Raw genomic sequence first — 22,272 nt, forward strand, 5'->3', positions numbered from 1 at the left:
CAACAATTCACTAATCTGTCTGTAGGAGGCAATTTTCAAGTACTTCCCACACATAGACACAAAGATTACAGGGCTATCTCTCTCTACTGCAAACCTTAGGCTCCTTTCTATTGAGCACGTTTTTCTTGTAAAAGGAACTACAAAAGACTGAGTAATTCTCTGTTTTAAAAACAGCTTTTTAATCAATTTAGTTATCTGACTGGAAGGAGTAACAGAAAAAGAAAACATCTCAGCCCGAGTTAACTTCTCCACCAACCACAATTTTTTCAAAAGTTCTCTCTGACAACAAGACTCAGACTCCCACCCTGACAAATCCCGAACTCCCGCAATCAGCTGGAATTTAGGGGCAGACCTTAGACTGGGTTGCATGGGCACAGAAAGGTGTGCCACGTGAACACTGAAGGTCTTACTTATTCCTCACACTAAATACAAATCGAAATTTCTCAGTTTAAGGTCAATGCAAACCATGCCATCAACAGGCCATGCCCCGTTTGCACAGGTGAATCAGGTGGTGGATACAATTCAGCTGAAGTGGAGAAGAGCTCCGGGCAAGGGGGGTGCCCTGGGCTAAGCTGCATGTTTGTCTTGCAAGTGAAGCAGCCTGGTGAGTGCTCACTTGGGTGCCTTGGTGCCACATTTCAGATGTAGGGGGGAAGCCCTAAAACTCACCTCCTCCAAGTTCACCTGTATCCTTCCTGCTCTTACTCTGTATTACCTAAAGAATTATTGTCTTAGAGTCATTTCAGTCAGAAAACACTGATGTATCACCAATAAAATATATTAATCCTTCAGAGCAAGAGTCTTCACAATGCCCCAAAGGGTTTTTTTGTAATCAGCAACAGGGGACACTAATCTCTGCCTGTTTCTACACTGCCCCACAATTCATGCAGTATGGTCCTTGTTCTGAACCCATCAGATACAATAAATTGGCCAAAGGCCCTACCCTCACAAAAGAAATGCTATGCCAGATGGACAACATGCAGACCAGGAGCCAGTTCTGTGGTGCTTGCATGGCCTCAAATGCATTCGCTGCTCAATCTCTTCAGCACCTGGTGCATCTGATGGCCTCGAGACACGAGAGCCTGAAGTTTAGAATGAGGTTCATCCAAAGTCTTCAGACCACTGGCAATTAAAATGCATACAAAGTGTTCCAGAAAACCCAGTGCCAGCTGCTCCTAGGTTTGTTATTGGAAATACTGAGGTTTCTTAGACAGAATCTGGTTACCTCTCTAGGTAAACCATCTCCTGTTATCCTCCTAGGACATGGTGTTCATACCCACGTGCTCTTCAGGAGAATGCAGGACCAGGTGCCAGGTGGCCAGGGATTCATCTGAACAGCATCACTGGGCCTTAGGAGCTTGTTTGGTGGCAAGATGACAAACAGTTGGTAGGATGTGTGTAATGAGAATGACAACAGTGAGATTCCTGGGAAAAAACAGAGAAAACTGGGTGTTTGCTACAATCCAGGGGTCACTGCAAGCTGCTGGTGGTGTCTCTGTCTGTACAAGTGGGGTTAAGAGTCACACAGGTGTGCCACATGTGCTGTTTAAAGGTATCATCAGTGTTTCAAGAAGAACTCAGCACTTCTTAAAAGATAACATAATACCATTAACCACCATCTCATGTCCTGCAATAGTAACCAAGATATTTTTCCCTGATGCAGAGCCTGGAAATCACAGTAAAAAGAAAAATCACGATTTAGAAATGGAATCCTAAAAGACTGCTCTCTTGAAGAGAGCTCAGTAAACCTCTCTAAATTAGTTTCTGAATAGCTCTAAATTAACTTCTATTCAGGACTAGATTAAGGCAGGCTAGGTTCAAAGATGCCTTATGAGAGAAAGCCACCAAATGATCCTGTAATCATCCAAATAATCCACCTGGGACAGTCAGAATGACTGAGAGTATAGCTCAGGCCCTTCCTCTCTCTCAGGAGCACTGCCCAGGTCTGATCTCTCGTCTGAAGAAGGGAGATAAGCTCTGGTGGACACATGGGCGAGGCCGATGGCACTGTGACACTCCCCAGCCTCTCAGTGCTATTTCAAGCTGCTGCTCTGACTCTGGTAGGCACCACGAAATGTGCTGCAGCTTCAGGCTCTGGGGAGGCAGAGGCAGCTCAAGCAGTGTCAAACACAGGCTACATTTCTGACATCTGCTTATTTATTGCTTGAGACACAGCGGCACCATATGCAATTGCACTGGAAGCAAATTAAAAAAAAAAAAAAGCCTGTAATCTGGTAATTCCTTAATGGCTTGTTCAAGATTTCCAGAGCATCAGTGCTGTTTTTAAGAAGAACTAGCATCACTTTCATCTGAACTCCCAAATAATTAGATTATGTTCACTCCAGAATATTCATTTTATATTCAACTTTACAAGTTTTTTGCTATATATCTTGCAGCTCTTACATATGGAGGTGATTCCTGCAGTTTGCAGTAAAATAGAGAGTTTTGCATTCCCTGCCATACCTCTACCCATTATTTGACCTTGTTTTATCTGTCTTACCCTCACACAAAACAAACAATCTGCCTCCAATGACTTTTTCCCCCACTGGTGCCAGTTTTGCTGATTTCTGTGCCCCAGGCTGGTATTTCTGATATATTTTCCTAGGCAATCCCAGCCTGATGTGGTATGACTGACAGGGTTACCTGGCTGCTGTTGGCCTTGCCAGACTGTTCCCCAGCAGAGACAGTTTCCAAAGATGAGGCCTGATCCCACTTCCTTGAGTCCTGTAATTTCATTATTCAGAAGCAGTGGTAAATATATTGAAAAGACATCATAACTGTCAGCTCTTTGAAACAAGATTCACTTTTAAATTGAAGTGGTAATTTCAAGTATCATATCATGTGCCTAAGATTTGACTTAAGGAAACTCCACACTGTACATTCTAGTTCTTCTGCATAAGAAATGGACACCTCTACTGCACCATTTAAATCATGGGGGACTAACAATTGTGATTAATGGCTGATATTAGAAAATCTTCAACTTTAAAAAGGATTAAGGCAATACCTTACCCTCACAGTAAACTGCCTTGGCATAAAAAGCATCCTGACTTGTTAATATTTACACACTGACAGGAAAATTTGAAATGCTAATAGGTGGTCAGAACCTGCAGAAATTCAAACATTTTCATGAAAATGTGCTGTAATTCCAGTTTTGTGTTTTTTTTTTTTTTTTTTTTTTTTTTTTTTTTTTTTTGTCAAGTGCCTTTTGCTAAAACCATTTCCTGTTTTGAGTATGAATCACAGAATGTGCTGATTTGGAAGGGACCCACAGGGCCATCGAGTCCAACTCCTGGCCCTGCATGGGACCCCTCCACAAGTCACACCCTGTGCCTGACAGTGCTGTCAAACAGCTCCTTGACCTCTGCCAGGCTGCTGCGTGACCACTTCCCTGGGGAGCCTGTTCCAGTGCCCAAACATCCTCTGGGTGAAGAACCTTTTCCTGATATCCAACCTAAACCTCCCAAGACACAACTTCAGTCCATTCCCTCAGGTCCAGTCACTGTCACCACGGAGAAGAGATGAGTGCCTGCCCCTCCTCTTTCCCTCACAAGGAAGTTGTAACTGCAGTGAGGTCTTCCCTCAGTCTCCTTTTCTCCAGGCTGAACAGACCAAGTGACCTCAGCCACTCCTCATACAGTTTCCTTTCTGGAGCCTTCACCATCCTTGTTGCCCTCCTTTGGACCCTCTCTAAGAGCTCAATGTCTTTTTTCTATCGTGGCACCCAGAACTGCCCCCAGCACTTGAGGTGAGGCCACCCCAGCTCAGAGCAGAGTGGGACTATCCCCTCCCTTGCCTGGCTGGCCATGCTGTCCCCAATGTCCCCAGGACAGGGACGTCCCTCCTGCCAGGCCACTGCTGGCTCATGTTCAACTTTCCCTTGACCAGGTCCCCCAGGCCCCTTTCTGTGGCCCTTTCTGCTGTCCAGCCTCTCATTCCCCAGTCTGTCTGTACATCCAGGGTTGCCCCATCCCAGGTGCTGAGCCCAGCACTTTCCCTTGTAGAACTTCCTATGGCTGGTGATTGCCCAGCCCTCTCTCTGCAGGGCCTCCCTGCCTTCAATGGAGTCAACAGGAACCAATCTTGGGCATAAGGGAAGACTGAACAACTTCTTCCTTTTACACTGACACCAGCTGTAAATATCTTAAAGCAAGAAAATCACCAAAGGAAAGCATCATGCACTTGGAACTTGTGTTTCTCTCGTGCTTGCACAATGATCATCTCAGTCTCTGTGAATTTTCTGCTGTTTCTTGCTCTGGGTTTTTGTTTAATTTTGAACAATTCTTTCTGGGAACCCGAGATCTATACCACGGCAGTTGATTATTCTTTTCAGATGGTTTCCTTCACTAACATCCTGAGACTTAATTCTTGTTACAGTCCTCTCCCTACCCTGAGGAGCAAATTTCCTATTGACCAATACTCAGCTCAATTCTGATTATAATTGTAAAGGCACTGCACTGAGATTAAACCTCCTACTTCCACATCTCATGCACAGCAATCTGAGAGGGTTATTAAAATAGACTCCCTTCTGATCATCTCTGTAGACGTTTTAATCTTACATTTAGTGTTTTTATATCCAAACCTTGTTCCTTACACACAGGGGGAAGGGAATTAATTGAATTGGGTGGGAGGTTGATTTGGTGGAGTCCATTGGAACTGAGCTAAAGTATCTCTCATCTATTGAAAAGCATTTACCCTGAATTCTAACAAAATAAGCCCATTTTTAAACTGCTCACTTCAAGGGGAAGAGTGGGAATTGTTTGTGCTCTGTCTTTCCCCTCTATTGTTTCTATTATTTTTCTTAAAAGCAACACAGGCACCTGGGAAAAGATGATACAGCTGCAGTATATGAAGTGGAGCATGGTTGGGTTTTTTTCCCTGCTAATGTTATTTCTAGTACAGAAATGTGAGAGGCTTTTCAGTGGACTCAGGGGATGAGAATGGGCTGAAGGAGGCAGTGAGGTAGGCAGTTAACACTACTTCATTTTCTCTCTCTGCCCACTGCATGAAAGCAAACGGCCCGGTGCCTGGGCTCACTTGCTGATTTTCTCATGTCTTCTCATTTATATGTAAAGGACAGAATAAGTAGCAACAGTAGGAAAAAGCATCTGCCTAAAGCCTCTAGTCAAGATGTTAGTGCACAATGCAAACTGGAGCTTCCCTGCTAGGACCATGAAACTTTCCATAAACCCCAGTGCCTCCCAGAACACAAGGTGCTGTAAAGAACAGACTACAGGGTTTGCTTTGGAAAAGACAAGGATCATGAATTCTGAGCACATGGGGTGTGCTGCTAGGTTTACTCTCATGACCTGTCAGCATCTGTGGAAAGATGTGCTCATCAGGAATGAATCAGGATTTGCATGAATCAAGGAGATGAGGATGTGCAGGTGTCCCATATCCCGCACTGACACTGCGCATCTTTAGCAAGAAGGCAGAATATTTGTCTTGAAGGTCAGAGATGAGGACCAGCACTAATACTATACACAGGGATACTCATGTGTCTGGCCCCCAAGTCTGCAGGCAAGGCTCAGAAAGAGATCTGTTAAATCTCAATATCCTTCTACCTCTTTCAATAACATAAACATGACACAAGAGCACAGTACTTTAACATAACATTGACAGCGAGCTCAAAATCTCCTCTTGCTTTTCTGGGCCACGTTAGGACTAATTAAATACAAGTCTTTAAAGAAAGTCTGGGTGCTTGCAATCCAACTAGAAATCCTGGGAGACAAGACCTTATTTTCTGCTGTGCTTCAGTATTTGGTTCAGTGTGAACAGCATCAAATGCTGAAGCACAAGAGGCCCCTGGAATCAAAGTTCTCTCTAGCAAGGAACAAGGATTCACAAGTTCTTGCATAACTTCAGGAACATCAGCAGTTCTGTAGCCTCTTGTTCTTCCAAATGTTAAAGCTCTCCTTACTTTTATTCAACCTCCTCACTATTTTCAATTAATTGCTTTTATTTACCAGATTTTACATTTGTTAATCTGATCAATATCAAATTAACCTCACCTTCAAGGTCATTAGAGAACATGCTGAAAGAAACTGTTTTAAGAAAACCCTGAGAGCAGCATGTACATTTTCCCTGCTCAACACTAGCAATCACCCTTTCTCTCGTCAATTGATCCTTTCTCATTACTAGCCCTTCCTTTAGTACAGCAGTAGATTTTGTGATCTAAAAAACCCAAACTAAATAGCAATTCTGCCATATCCCGTAAGTATCTTTCCTGAGAAACAGGCCCATACAGATGGAAAGGGATTAGGTCAGAACTATAAAAAAACCCTCTCATTTTGCTTTGCACATCAATAAAATGGAAAGCTCTGGAGTGTGTTTAGAAGCGCTGCTACCACCATTATAATTATCCAGCAAGATTTAAAGTCTGATTTCAACCTGTACATACATCCATAGAAAACACATCCTCAACATTCCCACCCCTCACTTCAGCATTAAGACTGTCACCGTTACCTGGACATCTTGCTGGTAAATCTTGTGATGTCCTGAGCAGTCTTGCTCAAGTCCCCCACTGCACAGTCTCTGATGAACTTGTAGGTGAGGTCTCCTGGGCCAGTGCTCCATACACAGGACGTGACGGATGAAGATGGTACGTCACAAGGCAGCGCTCTCTGTGCTCAGGTTTACAATCATTGAGTCCTCCCAAGGTCAGTTGTGGCTGGAGAAGACAAGGAGTTCCTGAAACTGCTCCCAAACCCAAGAGTTCCCAGCGTGCTCACACCTGCAAAAGGCCACAAAGAGCATTTGGGTGCTGGGTTTGCCACAGCACCATTACACCTCCAACGAGCAAAGGGAGCCCAATGCGAGAGTGGGGGGATCATTCTCAGGGGAAGGGTGGTGCACAAGGACAAGGAGGCAGCAACATCAGGGGAATAAGGTACAAGGATGCAATGCTGGATGGAGAACAGATCAGGAGAGCAGCTTTCAATACCAATCAATGTAAACAATGCAAATGCTCCAAACTTGGGGCGGGTAGTGTGATGACAGGCAGGTGTTAAGGCAGAGAAAAGAAAAACATTAATTTCATTTAAGGCTTGGTGTATCTAGGCTGAGATAAATTGAAAATGGAAAAGGAGACATGATAGAGCAAGAGAGAAGAGACATGCAAAGTTTCAGAAAAGAGTAAACCAGATCTAGCAGAACTTTTTCTTTTTTTAATTCAGTTTTCTATCTGCTTTGACTCTAAAGAACAGAGCTATTAATACACTTCAGAAATTTAGTACAAGATCTACAGATACCTTTGCAGCATGTAATCAGCTGTAAGAATGACACTGCTTATCACCTTTACACTGTCATTACATATAAACAGAAATATTCCAGTCTATTTCTCAAGAACCTCCCTTATTACAGCTTCTTAAAATAATCCCATAGTACTGAATCAATTTGGTAAAACACCTTTATTTTTGGCTCACTTTCTATGACATCCTGATCTGTGTTAATATACATGGCAATTATGTTCTAAGTAGGAATGCCACAATATTTTACTGTATTCATTACTACATAAATATGTAGATTTATGTGCATGGCTCATAAGTAGTAAATATTACCATTATCTGTCACCATAAAGCAGTAAAACCCTGGCTCATGAAGCAACTTTTTTTTTTGTCTTTCTCCTCTTATAGTACAGTGATGAGGCAAAAATCAGAAGTGTTTATTTGAGAATTCTTACGGCCTTTACAACATATATGACACCTCAAAGTCAAAGAGAAGCTTTGCTTTAAGGAACTTATGGCATCCATCATTTAAAAGCAAACATAATTCTAAGCATGATTAATAAGGAACTAACACCTTGTTTAAAAAGAGCATGTCTGGAAACAGAACAAGAAAATCCCACCCAGATAATAACCAGAGACTTCAAAAGAGCTGTGCCTGGTGAATCCTGCTTGGACCTAAAGCGGCAATGATAGAAACACAACAAAAGAGGCATGATAGGCAAAAGGTAGGAGAAAAAAGCACAACCCCCCCAAAAAAAACCTATGCAAAATAAACAGCATCCCAGAGATCATTAATCCATAATTACAAGTATTTTTTTTTCCTTTTTCACTGTGAAAATGAAAAGAGAAGAAGTTGTTAAATAGTGTTACTTAAGCAAAACATTTCACATAGCCCATGAAGCTGATGTAATCCACTTATTTGGCAGTGTGTGGCAGACCATTTCATAAGCTGCTGTTATAAAGTGATGTGTTTATTATGTTAATTTATGGTGCAACTCTGTGTAATATACAGTATTTTAGTAATTATTAATGTCTAGAAACTAAAGAGATTCATACGGGCACTTAGGTCAATAACTATCAAGGTATTTATTATCTGAAGTCCTAGAGTAATTCAGTATTTCCACCTGTATCTAAAATCTATGACAGTTCCAGCCTTTAGGGCTGGAAAAACTATCTCAGCTAAAATGTTCAAAATATGAGATTTTGTTACATTTTAGCTGATATTTGACTTCTGTTGAAGCAGGCAGAGTTGTTTTTCCCCCTCCTCCCAGGAGTATGCTCCATCTCCTTTAGTATTTCTGTAACCATTCAGTGACCAGGTTCAGTCCACCAAAGAGCAAAAACTAACATCAAAAAGGGGAGAGGGAGAAGACAAGGCAGAAGTTTGACTTTTTTGGTAGGGATGCTGTCAGTTTAGCAGGTTGAATCATGCAGATGAAGGGCAAGAAGACAGGCATCAGAGCTGGCAGAAGACCCCAAGCAAGAATGGCAGGAGCAGAACTAACCCCTTGAATAGCAGCAAGCCTTAAGAACAGCCCAGCTGTAAAGTGAAAGCACTTCCTGAACAATTCCTGGCTACTTCTTGCAGTGCAAGAGGAGCATTTGGCACTCCCATCCTTGACAGCCATGTTAACCAAGGGATAGGAGAGAGAAATAGGTTACATTATTAGTACCAATATATTTAAAGTTATGTGTCTGGTGTGTGTAGCTAAATCTTTCATCACATTTTGTACAAGGAATCAGACAGCTGTACATGTTAAACTTCTAAAATCCAGTTGCAATTTTGCAAGCATTAAGTATCTTAAAACCAAATTTGGAACAAAGCTGACATCCAAAATATTTGAAACTTGTAACTGTTCCATCTTCCTTACTGCTTGAAATGATTGCAAAAGAAGGTGCTTAAACGCTAACAAGTGTAAGGTATTTTGACACTTTAACACTTCTTAAATTGCCAAACACAGAAGAATAAGGATATCTGATAACTCAGATAAATCAACCAGTTTTAAACATCAGCTCTTTATCAGCAGGAGTTCTTAATTTCTCTGAACAATAGAGTGGTGGCAAACAGGCATTCTGTTTCCTGACAGAGAAAGGCAACTTGATGTATACGTACTTACTCAACAGGAGATTTTGTAGTATAGATTAAGGCAGCCCAAAGATCAGAGCAGTATTTATGACAATTATTAATATGTAAAAGTGAAATCTCAGCTACATTCAGTGTTTTACATTATTTCCAGTTTTAAGTGAATCACACCTGGCCTCACAGTGACACACAGCTCATCTGCATAGTGCTGCTTCACAGATTAAAAAAAACCTTAAAACACTGCAACTTAAAAACTTGCAAATTCATTTTTGAAATTGGAAAAGAAAGAAAAAGCAGTCTTATAAAAAGGAGTGCAAGGATATAGTCTGAAACCAACTGAGAGAGGGTACAACTTCAGGAGACATTCCCTGCAGTAGCCACCTTTCACACGGTGTGTGCAGAGGAAGCTTTTGGCTACTTGTCTCATCTCTAAGGAGCTGAAGTTCTTGTGTAGCAATTCAGTATTTACAGGATTTGTCCTCAGTTTCATTTTCTTTGCATACTCAGTCACTACATCTGGATGAACTTTCTCTTCTCCCTAGGAACATGGTTTTGGCAGGGCAGATGTCTGCACAAGAGAAGATCTTGGCATTCAGTGGCAGTTGCCTAGATACCACCTTCTAAGTTCCAGAAGCCTGGACTTGTTTTTTCCAGCACAGAAAACGAATGCCTGTTGTTCCAAGTGGTAATCCTCCTGCAAGTTCACCAACTTCTACATTGACTACTATTAAGTTCTGCTAAAATAAATGTAAGTAACATTTACTACAGAAATACACAATAGGGGACTGAAAAACATAACTTCTTAATTACAAAAGCATTATTCCAATTATTATTGGAACATTAGGTTCCAAATATAATTTTTAAAAAATTATGCATTTTAAGAGCTTCTCTTGGAGTGTTACAAGGATGTTGGTTACTCAGGATTCAAGCAGGTTGCTAAATCCTAAGTGAAGCTGAAATGAATGTAACTTTCAATATCGAATGACATCTTATGAGGCAACTTTCTCAAAACAGAGTGAAGGGTTCCCATATTTTTCTAGGGCTACTCAGTGTCTTAATCCAAGGGCCTGAAGTGCAGAGAGCCCTAATCTCACTCGACAGAACTCACCCCAAAAGTTCTGAAATCATGGGTGCAACCAGCTATTGTTACCTAAGGATCTCAGAAGTGCTGAAGAGTCCTACGAGCACTGATCTGCAAGGCCTGAATTCCTAGGAACCTAACAGCTGCAGCAGATAACCAGGTTTTGCTTCAAGTGTGAGGGTTTGCTGAGGGAAGTTTAGGGTTTGTACTGCTGTCCAGGCACACCAAAGCACAAGATATTTCCTTTCCAGTACACCTGTCTGGAAGCTTACCAAGCAGTTCTAAGCCCAGCAGGCAGCTGGATAACTGCTCCCAGCATAGGAAGAATCTTTGTACCTTTAGCTATGCAGGAGTATAGAATGTATGTTGTTTGAAATCACCCTGGAAAAAAGCTATGTTTTACAGAATTCCCATCTTCAGAAATTGAGGAAGCTGCTGTGGACTGAAAAACGATGTGTATGTTTCGGATCAGCAAAAATCCAAGTTTTTAATGGGCTCAAAACTTGCAAAAGCTGAAATTAGAAATTAAATTAAATGTGGAATCCCTTTCCTTAGGGCAACTTATTCAGAAGATCTGCGTATAAATTTATAGATCATAGCTTATACAAACCAACAGTCTACATTCCTGTAAAAAAGTTTAGATACTTTACCTGTATGCTTTGAAAAGCAAACAACTTTTAAAGATTTCCAGGTATCCTTAAGAAAATCGCAAATAAATATTAATATTGATCACTTGCACTGTACAGACTTTTTTTTTTTGCTGAGCAACTCCAGTCACTTGACAGCACATGCCTTGGTGGACCAAAACTTGCTGTACATGTGCTCAAGCAAGGTATGGCACCTGCAGGAAAAAACTGATTTAGAGTTCACCCACAGCAGTGCAGAAGTGCTTGGTGTTACCATTCTCTAATTAAAAGAATAATTTTTTCAATTGTGACAGGATGGTGCCACAAACACCTCTGTTTATAAGAAGTATTTTGAGTGAAGAGCCACCAATAGTAAAAGGTTATCTACTATTAACCAGGTCTTTTAATGTAACTACTCTTGAAAGAAGATGAGGTTTAGCTCCATCTTCCATCTAAGACGAACTTGAAAATGACTACTTTCTAAAAACAAAAGCAGACTTTTAAATTGCAGCAAAAGATTTAGGTCAAGATTATTTTTTCCTTTAAGTCTAGGAGCAGTGATACAGACTGAGGAGGTTATGTGACTTCTGCCATCAGAGTTTAAACAAGTTAGACACACTTCTGCACAAAATGGTTGAGGTCAACCAAAATTTGCTTAAGAATTGGAAAATGGCAACCTCTAGTTTATTTTCTGTAATCAAAAGGAAAATCTCCCTCTCTCTAAAAAGAGAGGAAAAAAGGGAAAGCCCCCTCATTTTGAAAGATAAACATTCACAAAAAGCTTACTCAAGCTATCAAAGTCAATACCTGAAGGTTAATGTTTAGACAACAAAGCACAGCATGATGAAAGGAGTACTTTGTTGACACAGCACCAGGACTCTTCACTAGCTGAGGATTGCCAGTGTTTTAGCGTGGAAAGTCTGGTATCCCACCACATGCAATAAATCACTGGTGCTTGTCAGATGCAGCTGCCAAGAAAACTTTCTTGCTTCAGAAAAGAACAGACCAGTCCAGCATGATTTCAGCTGAGATCTTCAAAGAGTGTTGATGCTGTCAGAGATAAGCCCCGGGCATTAGGGACCTAGGGGGAATAGGGTTAGCCCAAAGGACTCTGGTGTAACCTGCCATGGAATACAGACAGACAGAAATTTTAGTTTATATTTTTCATCAAAAAATACCAGTCCTCACGTGTCACTTGATGACTCCTCTAACAAATCTCTTCCTGGATCCCACTAGCTCACTTTATCTAGCTCTTTGGCCAGCCATCAGTGTCAATCATCCTAAACTATGCTGACATGTAGCCTAACCTAGAGCTAGAGGCTTCAGGCTTTCAGTCTTGCTGGCTTCCAGGGATGATAAGTACTCATCCTAGGAAAACCAGCTTCCACAGCAGTCTGCAGGCAAGTGCTAAGCTCTGACATTCTTGTACCTGTTGAGCTGAAGTGAAAATACATCACATTTAGTTCATAAGGTTGGACTACTTTTTTTCAGACTAGTTTGTAGAATACCCCTACAGAATTATTCAGCCAACATGTCTCACTTTGTCAATACTTTTTCACATCTATTTATGCATGAAACAACTGAAAACAAGCTACTGAAACACCCTCAACGCTCCTCTGTCAAACACTCAGCTCCTCCTGCAAAATATCCCTTCCCTTTCACTTCTCGTGTCCTGTACCCAGCATCCCCAGGCCCCACCACGCTGGCTACCTCATTAAGAGGGAGAGAGGCAGGTCCGTGCCTGTTTGAGAGGTCCCAGCAAACAACAAGGCACCTGATCCTCCCTTCCCTCGCCCACAGGACTGAACGCAAGGACTTGGACCTAGCAACCCAACTAAGCACGAGGATAATGCCTTACTACTGGAGACCTTCATCCCCTCTGCCTGCCAGGAAGGCAAGCAAAGGGTACAGGCATGACAAGGAAGAGACAGGGGTTATCTCAGGAACAGCACATTCACACAGAGATGGTGCAATTACACATGCCTCATTTCCCAGTGAAACCGGGCTAAAACTCATAAAACATGTAGAATTCTCACATAATAGGAGCGCTAGTTTCAGCTAAAATTTTTGAGACATTTAAGTCAATCTGCATTTAGTTCACATTTTTCCCAAGGAAAAAAAAGTTCTTCACTTTTCCTTTGTTGCCTGCCTGCAGAACTAATCAAGAAAGAATAGATTTTAAACACCACATGCTGTAAACTGTGAAAGGAAAAACCAAAGCAATGTAACCATCTTCCAAATTTAGTTTGTTGATCAGAGGAAAACTCACTCAATTCAGAAAACAACAACAGATATAGCAAGCTGTAACATTTTTTTAAGGTGAAGCAGGAACTCACCAATCTTATTTTGTTAACCATCCTCAAAGACCAAACACATGCACTGGAGAGAATTTTAAACCTCAAAATACTCAGATTATGTGATACTAAATAAATCATTACATTAAAGGAAAAAATAAGGTAAAGAAATTCTTTAAAGCTGCATTATTGTGGCCTATAATTCCACAGCAAGGCAGGAACTTTGTCACTGGCTCTAGCAAGCCAATGCACTAACAGAATAATTATTGGTTTGTCATTCCCTATAGCTAAGACTACTGCAGTCTACTGACTGACTAACTTTACCAAGGCCCATTAAGTAGAAAATACCATGCCAAATCCTATATATTCTTTCTTCTTATCCTCTGTGTGGCTGGAATCACACTAGTAGGCTGCAGCTACTCGGCTGCCCAAGAAACCAGGAAGGTAAGAAATATTGCAGATGTCCATATATACATATATACATATGTATATATATATATATATGAAAAAAAAAAAAATATATCCCTTTCTCTACACACCAGAACTACAAGACATTGGGTATTCTGCGTAATTATTTAAAAGAAAATTTGTTCACCACAGCAAAACTGAATTTCAGGTTGTCTCCAAGTCTGGAACAGAAGAACTACTTCAGCCTCATCCCTACCTAATGCAGTCCAACATTTTGAGCAGTCTTGCTCACTGTAACACATTTGATATTAGGAAAACCATTTCTTGAGATGGGACTTGAGTGGATTTAAATTCCTGTTGGCAAAAAAACCACCCATAATTCTTTTTCTAATGTTTTGACAGAAGTACATGTTACCTAAGCACAGAATTAGACAAATTATCTGGAGTAAACTAGAGTTTGAAATCACAGTGCCTTAAATCCTTCAGACAGCAGGATCTTATTAATCTTGTCATGCTGCAAGATACTAGAAAACATAAGGAAACTTACAAAAAATCAAAGAAACTGTTTTTGTAAAACAGCTTATAAAACTAATTCTTAATGTAAAACATTAAAAATGGCAAGCTACAAATAGTTGTGTGAACTGCTATTCCTGCAGGGCAAAGGTGCCTTTCATAACACGTTAAATCACAATATACAGAAATACTTCTAAATGTATTCACTTAGCTTTGAGGTTTTCCCCCAGTTAGAATGCTATAAGGTTTTGGTTTATTTCAGTTCCATGCAGTATTTGCCACTCAACATTACCTGATCAAAGATAATTTTTGGACTTCTCCAACCAATTAATTGCTCCACCAGAGAAAAAATGTAATGATTCATGAAGAAATAAAAATCAGCAACTGCCCTCTGACAAAATACCAGAATTATTTTAAAAATCTGAAATTGAGTTCAGAGAATCACCATGCCTAGGGTAAAGTTTTACTAACAATCTGAAAACTCACATTCCATGGAGTGTAAGAAGTTATTCATGAATGTTATTTTTAGTAAAATTTTAATAAAAGTGATGCTTTTCACATTCTGAAGAGCTAAAAATACAGAAACTTATTTACATTTTATAACAACAAAAATGTACAAATTGCTATACAAAATGCATTACCATCTCATGAAAAACAAGTTTTTGAAAGTTCTAGGAGTTAGGACATTCATTACTAAGTCTGTATTTTCTGAAGAGATACCACTTTAAAGACTAAGTATCCATAACTGAACAGTGATTTTCTTCAGATTAATAAAAAATGTTTTCATGACAATTATGACTGTCATTACTTTTAATGTTGGCTGATACAAACATAACCTCATAATAAAAGCTGCTGAATTTATAGCAAGTCAAAGCCAATATATACTCTTTCCCTTGAGATTTTTGCCACAGAAATTTTCAAAATGAGAAAAGTATAGAAACATCTAAGGAAATAAGCCTGGCAAGAAGAATGTAAGCTACCCTTTTATAAACCCCTATATTTGTACATAATCAGACAGTGCAGATGTTTACAGTTGTTTCAAAATTACACATATGGCAAGCACTGTATGCTATCTGATACACATTTTAGAGTGGAAATAATTCAGCACAAGCTGAACACACAGAATGACAAGTTTCAAGTCACATTTCTAGTTGAAACACACAAGCACATTCTGATACACAAAAGGAAATCTGACACTTTTATTTTAGAAAAATATGGGACATCATATTGTACAGGTGAAAAATGTAACAGATCAGGTCGGTCAGACCCTTAACTACTGCTTAAATCACTGGAAATAGTCACATCTGTGTGTTTGGGTGCTCGAGTTGTAAAAGGATGCTGATTCACAAACTTTGAGTATGGATGAATAGGATTCTTTCAGCACTTCAGACAGGGTGATCACTGCAATACCTGGAGTATAACTTAAATCATGTATTGGGTGTAATTCTGATTAAATGCATTTTATTTAACCTATTAATGCAAGCCCCTACGTTATACTACGACCTTCAAAAGCTGATAGCTATTTAGTGATTTGAAAGCCACCCAAAGGAAGACAGCAGCTCACAAAGTATTCTGACATCAATGTACCTACAGTGGTCCTACTGGAAAGTGACTGAAAAATGCTGATTTGAACGCTGACAGCTTTTACCAAATGCCTCAGGATCATTCAGTTACTCTTAAATGGCAACTGTGTAAAATCCTATTTCTAACTGAAAGGGAAAAAAAAACCCACAACAATCAGTTCAAAGTAATAAGCAGGAAAACTACTGAAGTGCCCAAATTGTTCTAATATTCATTTGAACCCATGACTGAAAAGGTGAAGTATCCTGTTCTCAGATATGTATGGTCCACGGATCTCAAGTGGAATCCTTTGTTACTTTGACCCATGAGTGTACTGTATGATTAGTAGAAAATCTTTAGCACACACAAAAAAAATGAAAGATGAAACTTGCAGCAAGAGAGTATGGCAAACCTGAGAGATCTATTAGTGCATAAATCTGCTTAAAAACTAAAAAGATAGAAAGAGAGAGCTAACAAACTACAATAAAAGTTATGTCTTTAAAGCAGTAAGTTATAACAGGGTGGGAAATGTTTAATTTGCACATATGCCTGCAAAGGGGTCACTATCTGAAAATAAAGAGTTGGTATTTTTCACAGCATCAGATTTATGGTAAAAAGCCATAAATAGTAGTTTTTAATATTATGCTTTTCCCACCCTGGCAGAGAACATGAATTTAGAAGCACAGTAGAAGTGAAAAACAAAGAAGAGAAGAGATAGCAGCAGAGAAAGACAGAAAAGGTGAATACAGAGCTACAGAAGTGTTTATTGAGCATGCTACAGAGGTAAGCAGAGTACACACAAAATGAAATTAAACAACCATCAAACCTCCCAACTTTGTTAGAAAATTAATTTTTAATTGTGCCACTTCCAAACTATACTGAATTTTACAATTCTAAAGATGTAAAAACTCAACTAATAGAAAATATACATGACCTTTTTTTTCTACATAGATAACAGAATCTATGAATCTTGAAACTAAGTACATCAATTTCAAAAAGTATTGGTCATTTAAACAGAATCAAGGTAACAGTTCGGACTGTCAGTGAACTGCTTTCAAATTAACTGGATCTGCAGATTCTGAGCCATGTTTATAGTAAAGTCAGATCAATTTCTAAATACAAAATATTTTGAAGATATTTATTAAAACTGAATATTACAATGCAAGGTAAATTAAGACTAAAGGCACATAAACTTTGGTCCCACCTGGTTGTCAGTTTTAGAAAACTGCCACAAAATTTCCTGCAAGCATTTGCAGCAAACTTTCTTCATCATTGAAAAATACATGCACCATTTCCTGAACTAGCTTGACCAGTCTGTACATGCTCAGAAATCCACAACCATATTCCATATCTTAATTACAAACTAAAGATGGCAATATATATTGAAATGCACATAAGTCATGTCAACTTCAAAAACATCTACGAAAAATATTCAGCCACAAACAAGACATTACTTAGTGCTGACATTTATATGATACATCCCACAAGAGTGTGTACAAAAAGGTTAAGATTCCACAATGCTTTTCACGTAGGGCTCAAAGTCACAGAAGTCACTTTTTGTCCTTTAAGAAATTAATATCTGTACCTTGTTAATTTTAACTAATGCCTATATTCATAACTGAATCTAGACCAGAACAATGAAATACAAAAGGCTTTTTTAAAAAAAGAACACATAGCAAAAAGTAGCAAAAATCAAAATAATTTTACTCTTTCAGCATAATTCATCTTATCCAATTAAAAAGAAAAATAAGTGACAAGCCAGCAGATAAAGAAATCTATCAAGCAGGAGAAAATAAAAACTTAACCTTTTTACACACCCCTGCCTAAACATATTTAAATTATCATGTAACAATGTGCCCCAGACAACCAAATTTGCTTTTTAATAGTTATGCAATTCCAGCAGTACTAATTTTCCTTTTTAAGGCACGTACGTCAACTAAGTTGAAAAAATGTGGTATTAACTTGAAATCTTCTAAACAAAACAATGGTTTATCTAAACAACAGTTGAACAGTTGAAAAGCAGTTAACATCACTGCCCTTTTTTTAATTACTTTTTAAAAACAATCGAGGAATGGTAACAGCATGAAAAAAAAAACAGAAGACAAACTCTGGTCCCCACTTTCCTGAACAGTCAAAAGGTGACAACACCAAACAATGCAATACACCTTCATTCTCTATCTGCCTTTTTAAATAGTTGACTTGGAGAAAGAAACTCTCAGATGGTGACTTTCTCCCAGATTGTAATTGTGAAGATCAATCAAAGCCTGAATAGCTTCTTCTACTGTTGACATCTGAAGAAGTGCCATCTTGTGATCTCTTCTGAAACAAAATAATGGAATTAGGAACTTGAACACTACAGGGGTTGCTCCTAATGTTTGCTATTTGATATATACTTTTTCTTAAGATGTGCTGCAGAACTCTTTTTTTAGAGCTATGTGCAGAAAAGCTACTTACTGAAAAAATTTAAATGCTTTCACAGTGCCTCCAGTGTTAGCAAACAATGTGCGTAGATCCTCTTCTGCTACTGATGGTCTAGAGACAGGAAGAAAATAAGCATAAGCAGGAAATCATTAGTCAGTTCAGTGTGCTGTGATTCACACAAATATTACCAGATTACTGACAGTGAACACTTACGGAATATTGGACAGATGAAGTGTTGCAGAAGGAGGGAATATATTTTGGAAGTTTTTTGAACCAGGTTTCTTGAAGCGGTGCAAAGGTGAATTACCAAAATCTTTAGTCAGCCCTTGGTCATCAAGTCCCTCTCGAGGTAGTTGTACTGACTGATGTTTAGAAAGGGTAACCCGAATAATCTTTCCATACATTTTTTGTCCATTAAGATGGCTCATGGCTGAAAAAGACAAGTTTACTCAACTGAGTGCTACTTTTCAACAGCTTGTGGTACATCACACATGCAAAGAAGAAAAACACTCAAGTAAATCAAAGGGTCAGTGTGCTAAAGGACTAGAATCAAGAACTAGGTCTGCAGACTCTTTGTCAATATTTCATTTTATTCAGGGATCATCATATTTGATTCAGCTGTTGAATTCATTTAGGGTATTCATTTAAGTGCAGACCTTCTGGAACACAAGTGCATGCAAAAATATTTTGGATCTGGTGGATAACCAAGATAAGAGACAGCCTGACAAATATAAACACATTTAGTTCACCTGATCTTACACAGCCTAATTTCCAAGTACTTAGACTAATGGGAATATAAACAGAAAACTAATCTTACCCAGCTGTGACTGGTTTCCATCAGCCATCTGTATAAGAGCACTATCTTTCTTATTGTATAAAATCTTCACACGCTGCACATCACCATAAACACCTTTTCAAAGTCAAAAGTAACCCAAAAGAAAAAGTTCATTTTAAAGCCAGCAACCTAAGTAATATATTTTGACATATCAATGGAACATTCAGACAGCAACAAGATCACTCGCTCAAACTCAACACACTCACAAATGAATAAAGGAGATAAAGATTTTGAATAGTGAATTTTGAAAAGAATAATTTCTGATAAACCCTCAAAGCTATGTGAATGATATAAAATTAAAGACCATGCAAAATATATTAGCATGCATTAAAAGAAAATCTGTGTCTATGGAGAGATTTAAACAGCAAAAGAAAAATAGCAAAAGATTTACTATTCAATTTTAAGCCAAAGTGCTAGCTACAAATAAGAATTAAGGTGAAACAAAAAAACCAACCAAACAAAAACCATAAAAACAAAACCAAACCAATAATAAAAGTATAGTGCTAACAATAACATACCGAAGAGGGTAAACAGACTTTGGGGCGTAACCATCTTTAGAAGGAGAGAAGAGCAAGCAGCGTAAGACAAGAAGAGAGAAGAGTCGAGGAAGAGCGGAGATGAACAGATCATCCATAACGAAGGGTGGTTCCCGCAGAATGGTGAGGTGGTCATGGATCATGGTTTCAAGGCGGTTAATTGGGGCAAGTTGGTCCGAGGAACATTTTGTTCAAGCACAGAAGCATGAACATAGGGAATGAAGACAGGGAACGTAGACAAAGACGAGGAGAAGGGTAAGACAGGGAAGGGCATGGGAATTTGGGTAAAGACAAGGAAAGGGAAGTTGAACACACAGGGAAAAGGATGAAATGGGGGAGGGAATACAGCAATGCAGAAGAAAAAAAAATAAGGAAGTGGGGAACAAAAAAAAAATAAAATATAGGTCAGTACATAGGAAATGTAGGAATTTGGTCAGAAAATGGTTGGTTTATGTACTGTACAAGAAAAACTGAGCAAAATGTAGTCACCCAAGACAAATATGGGTAAAGTACATTCATATCAAGAGTAAACTACAGCATTTCATCTCAACATGAAAATAAATTAAAAAAAGCATGCAATAGAAATTTTAAAATTTAAACTTTAACTGCGTAAGCATGGCTGGTTATGAAATGCAGGCAAAATATCTTTCAAAATGGCACTCTGATCTGAAACATTTTAACATGCAAGACTGTGGATGACAAAATAGTACTAGATGATAAAAAAAGCTTAATGATTTACAGTGACAGAGGCCAGTTAAAAATGGAACAGCTAGACTGATACAAACTTCCCACATTTCATACCAGCTTTCACAGCCATCAAAATAAATGTAAAGGACAGTAAAAATGCAAAACTAAATTAATCCCTTTAGATTTCTGAGTTAGCAAGAAAGATACAGTTAAGGTGAAAATGCTTTGCCACCACTTTTTTTTTTTTTTTTTTAAGACAAATGAGTAACTGCAAAGAAAAAAAATTACTAAGAGAGACTGGAAGAGTGCCTCGTCAAGATCTTTGGGAGAACCTTCAAAGAAAAATGTGTTAGAGTAGTTCACATAAATTAAGACTCAAAAATGTGAGATACAAGCATGAAATGAAACAGCAAACAATTAGAAACAAAACAGAAATTCTAGTTTATGTGATTACAGTTACAAAAGAAAGAATAGTTGGTATTCAAACATGAAGAAGTTACTAAATTATTCTTAGAAAAAGTAGGTAGCTGACTGTCAAAGGATATTTTAAGTTGTTAGCTACCTAGGAACAAAAATGTATTTAACAATGGCTTTAAAATAAACTTTGGGGGATTATTAAAAAAACAGCAAAAATACTTTGAGCTTAAAATCCAAATGTAAGAGGCTAAATGAAAAGAAATTATAAAATACTGACAAATGAAGTGTGACTAAAGAGGGGGGGGAAAAAAAAAGTAAAATTGTTTCACTTACCTCTTCATTTAAATTGCTAACCAGGAGGACTGTATTGCCACCAGCTGAAACTCCAGGCATTCCCACACGGCCAGCAGCAGCAGCTGCAGCTGCAGCAGCAGCATTTGGAATAGCCAAAGGACTCAGAGCTCCTGGAACAGCTGCAACAGGAAGCCCTAATTTTAAAATAAAGCATATTTTACGAAACACACACAAGTCATTTTAAATACAAAGTTCCTATATCAGCACTAGGGCTGTATACACCACTCTACACAGCAGACAATACCACTGTAAAGTCATCCAAAGAGTTGTGAAATGGGTTGGTAAAGTAACGTAAGAAAAATGTAGAAATTTTTTTTTCAGATAAGTCTGCAAAGTTATGAGGTACAAAAAGTACTTTCTATTCAAATAACCATTATTGTGCAGCAAAACTTGTTTCCACTGCCCTCCAAAATGCTTGAAGTGTCTAGTTTATCAAGATGGTCTAAAATAAATGTTGATTAAATCAGTAAGAATAAACACTAATTGTGCTCTCTGCATCATTGCATCCTTATTTCCCATCATCATTCGAGAGACATTCCTCACTTCAACTTAGTGCTTGACTAAATCCCCGACAGTGCAGTTGGCCAAGTGAAGAGGTTTACACATCTCTCACAGCCTTAGCATGAGGTGGGGAGGCAACCCTTTAAATTCAAGATTCAACATGCTCTGTGGCTTTAGTAATCCAGTTCTCTGAAGAAGCCTCAGTTAAAGCTTCAGTTGTGGCTTTACATCTTCTTCTACAAGGAAACTCGGACCCTGTAGAGAAATGCTGGTTTTGTCTGCTCAAGTCACGGGGATATGAGTTGAATGCGCTACTCCCAGGATTCAGGAAAGGATCTCGTGATACATTTGCACGATACAGGGTTTATATAGGAACAGCTTTATTGTATTTGATCAACATTGCCATTTGTACATCATGCAGGGTTCAGTAAAAGAGCACTGTTGTATCAAAATACTTTTCCAGGACAGTAAAGCATGACAGATCCCCACCTGAAGGAAATACAACTTATTATATACTAGGTCAATAGCAATCACTTAAGTTTTAGAAAATGTCAAACTACCAGGTCTTACTAGAGCATATCCAGTCTTCTAGTATGTCTAGACATCTCTCCCTAACCTTAGAAACTTTAAGCCAGTCCTGTATTTTTAGGAATAAAGGAATCTAAAGAAGACTAGTGAAGTTTTTATGGTTCTTTCCATAGCTGGGCACAGCACAGCCAAGTAACTCATACTA

At 38.8% G+C, this 22,272-nt stretch overlaps 1 protein-coding gene and 2 long non-coding RNA genes across 9 annotated transcripts in view; 1 reads left to right on the top strand and 2 right to left on the bottom strand.

Moving 5' to 3' along the window:
- Positions 1-921: 921 nt before the first annotated feature.
- LOC128811268 (uncharacterized) lies at positions 922-9,959 on the bottom strand. Of its 2 annotated transcripts, XR_008438285.1 has the most exons (4): positions 9,776-9,959; positions 6,463-6,730; positions 2,644-2,724; positions 922-1,425 (listed from the first exon to the last, which is right to left on the bottom strand). It is a non-coding gene; the product is annotated as an uncharacterized LOC128811268 (long non-coding RNA). The 2 variants fall into 2 exon arrangements; XR_008438284.1 differs by lacking the exon at positions 9,776-9,959 and having other exon boundaries at positions 6,463-7,196.
- A 1-nt stretch (position 9,960) lies between these two features.
- LOC128811269 (uncharacterized) lies at positions 9,961-21,128 on the top strand. Its single transcript, XR_008438286.1, has 3 exons — positions 9,961-10,054; positions 16,452-16,571; positions 21,042-21,128. It is a non-coding gene; the product is annotated as an uncharacterized LOC128811269 (long non-coding RNA).
- PTBP2 (polypyrimidine tract binding protein 2) overlaps positions 14,748-22,272 on the bottom strand; it is a 48,518-nt gene continuing 40,993 nt past the window's right edge. For 2 of the 6 annotated variants that reach the window (XM_053984729.1, XM_053984732.1), the window contains 6 exons: positions 21,018-21,157; positions 19,563-19,596; positions 19,027-19,119; positions 18,423-18,639; positions 18,243-18,320; positions 14,748-18,107 (listed from right to left, as the gene is read on the bottom strand). In XM_053984729.1, coding sequence (XP_053840704.1) covers positions 17,975-18,107; positions 18,243-18,320; positions 18,423-18,639; positions 19,027-19,119; positions 19,563-19,596; positions 21,018-21,157 — 695 coding nt within the window. In that variant the 3' untranslated portion in view covers positions 14,748-17,974. Of the gene's footprint in view, positions 18,108-18,242; positions 18,321-18,422; positions 18,640-19,026; positions 19,120-19,562; positions 19,597-21,017; positions 21,173-22,272 lie in introns of all 6 variants that reach the window. The other 4 variants (XM_053984727.1, XM_053984731.1, XM_053984730.1 and 1 more) reach the window with 3 other exon arrangements.

The sequence above is a fragment of the Vidua macroura genome, chromosome 9 (assembly GCF_024509145.1).
Source record: "Vidua macroura isolate BioBank_ID:100142 chromosome 9, ASM2450914v1, whole genome shotgun sequence".
NCBI classification, from domain to species: domain Eukaryota; kingdom Metazoa; phylum Chordata; class Aves; order Passeriformes; family Viduidae; genus Vidua; species Vidua macroura.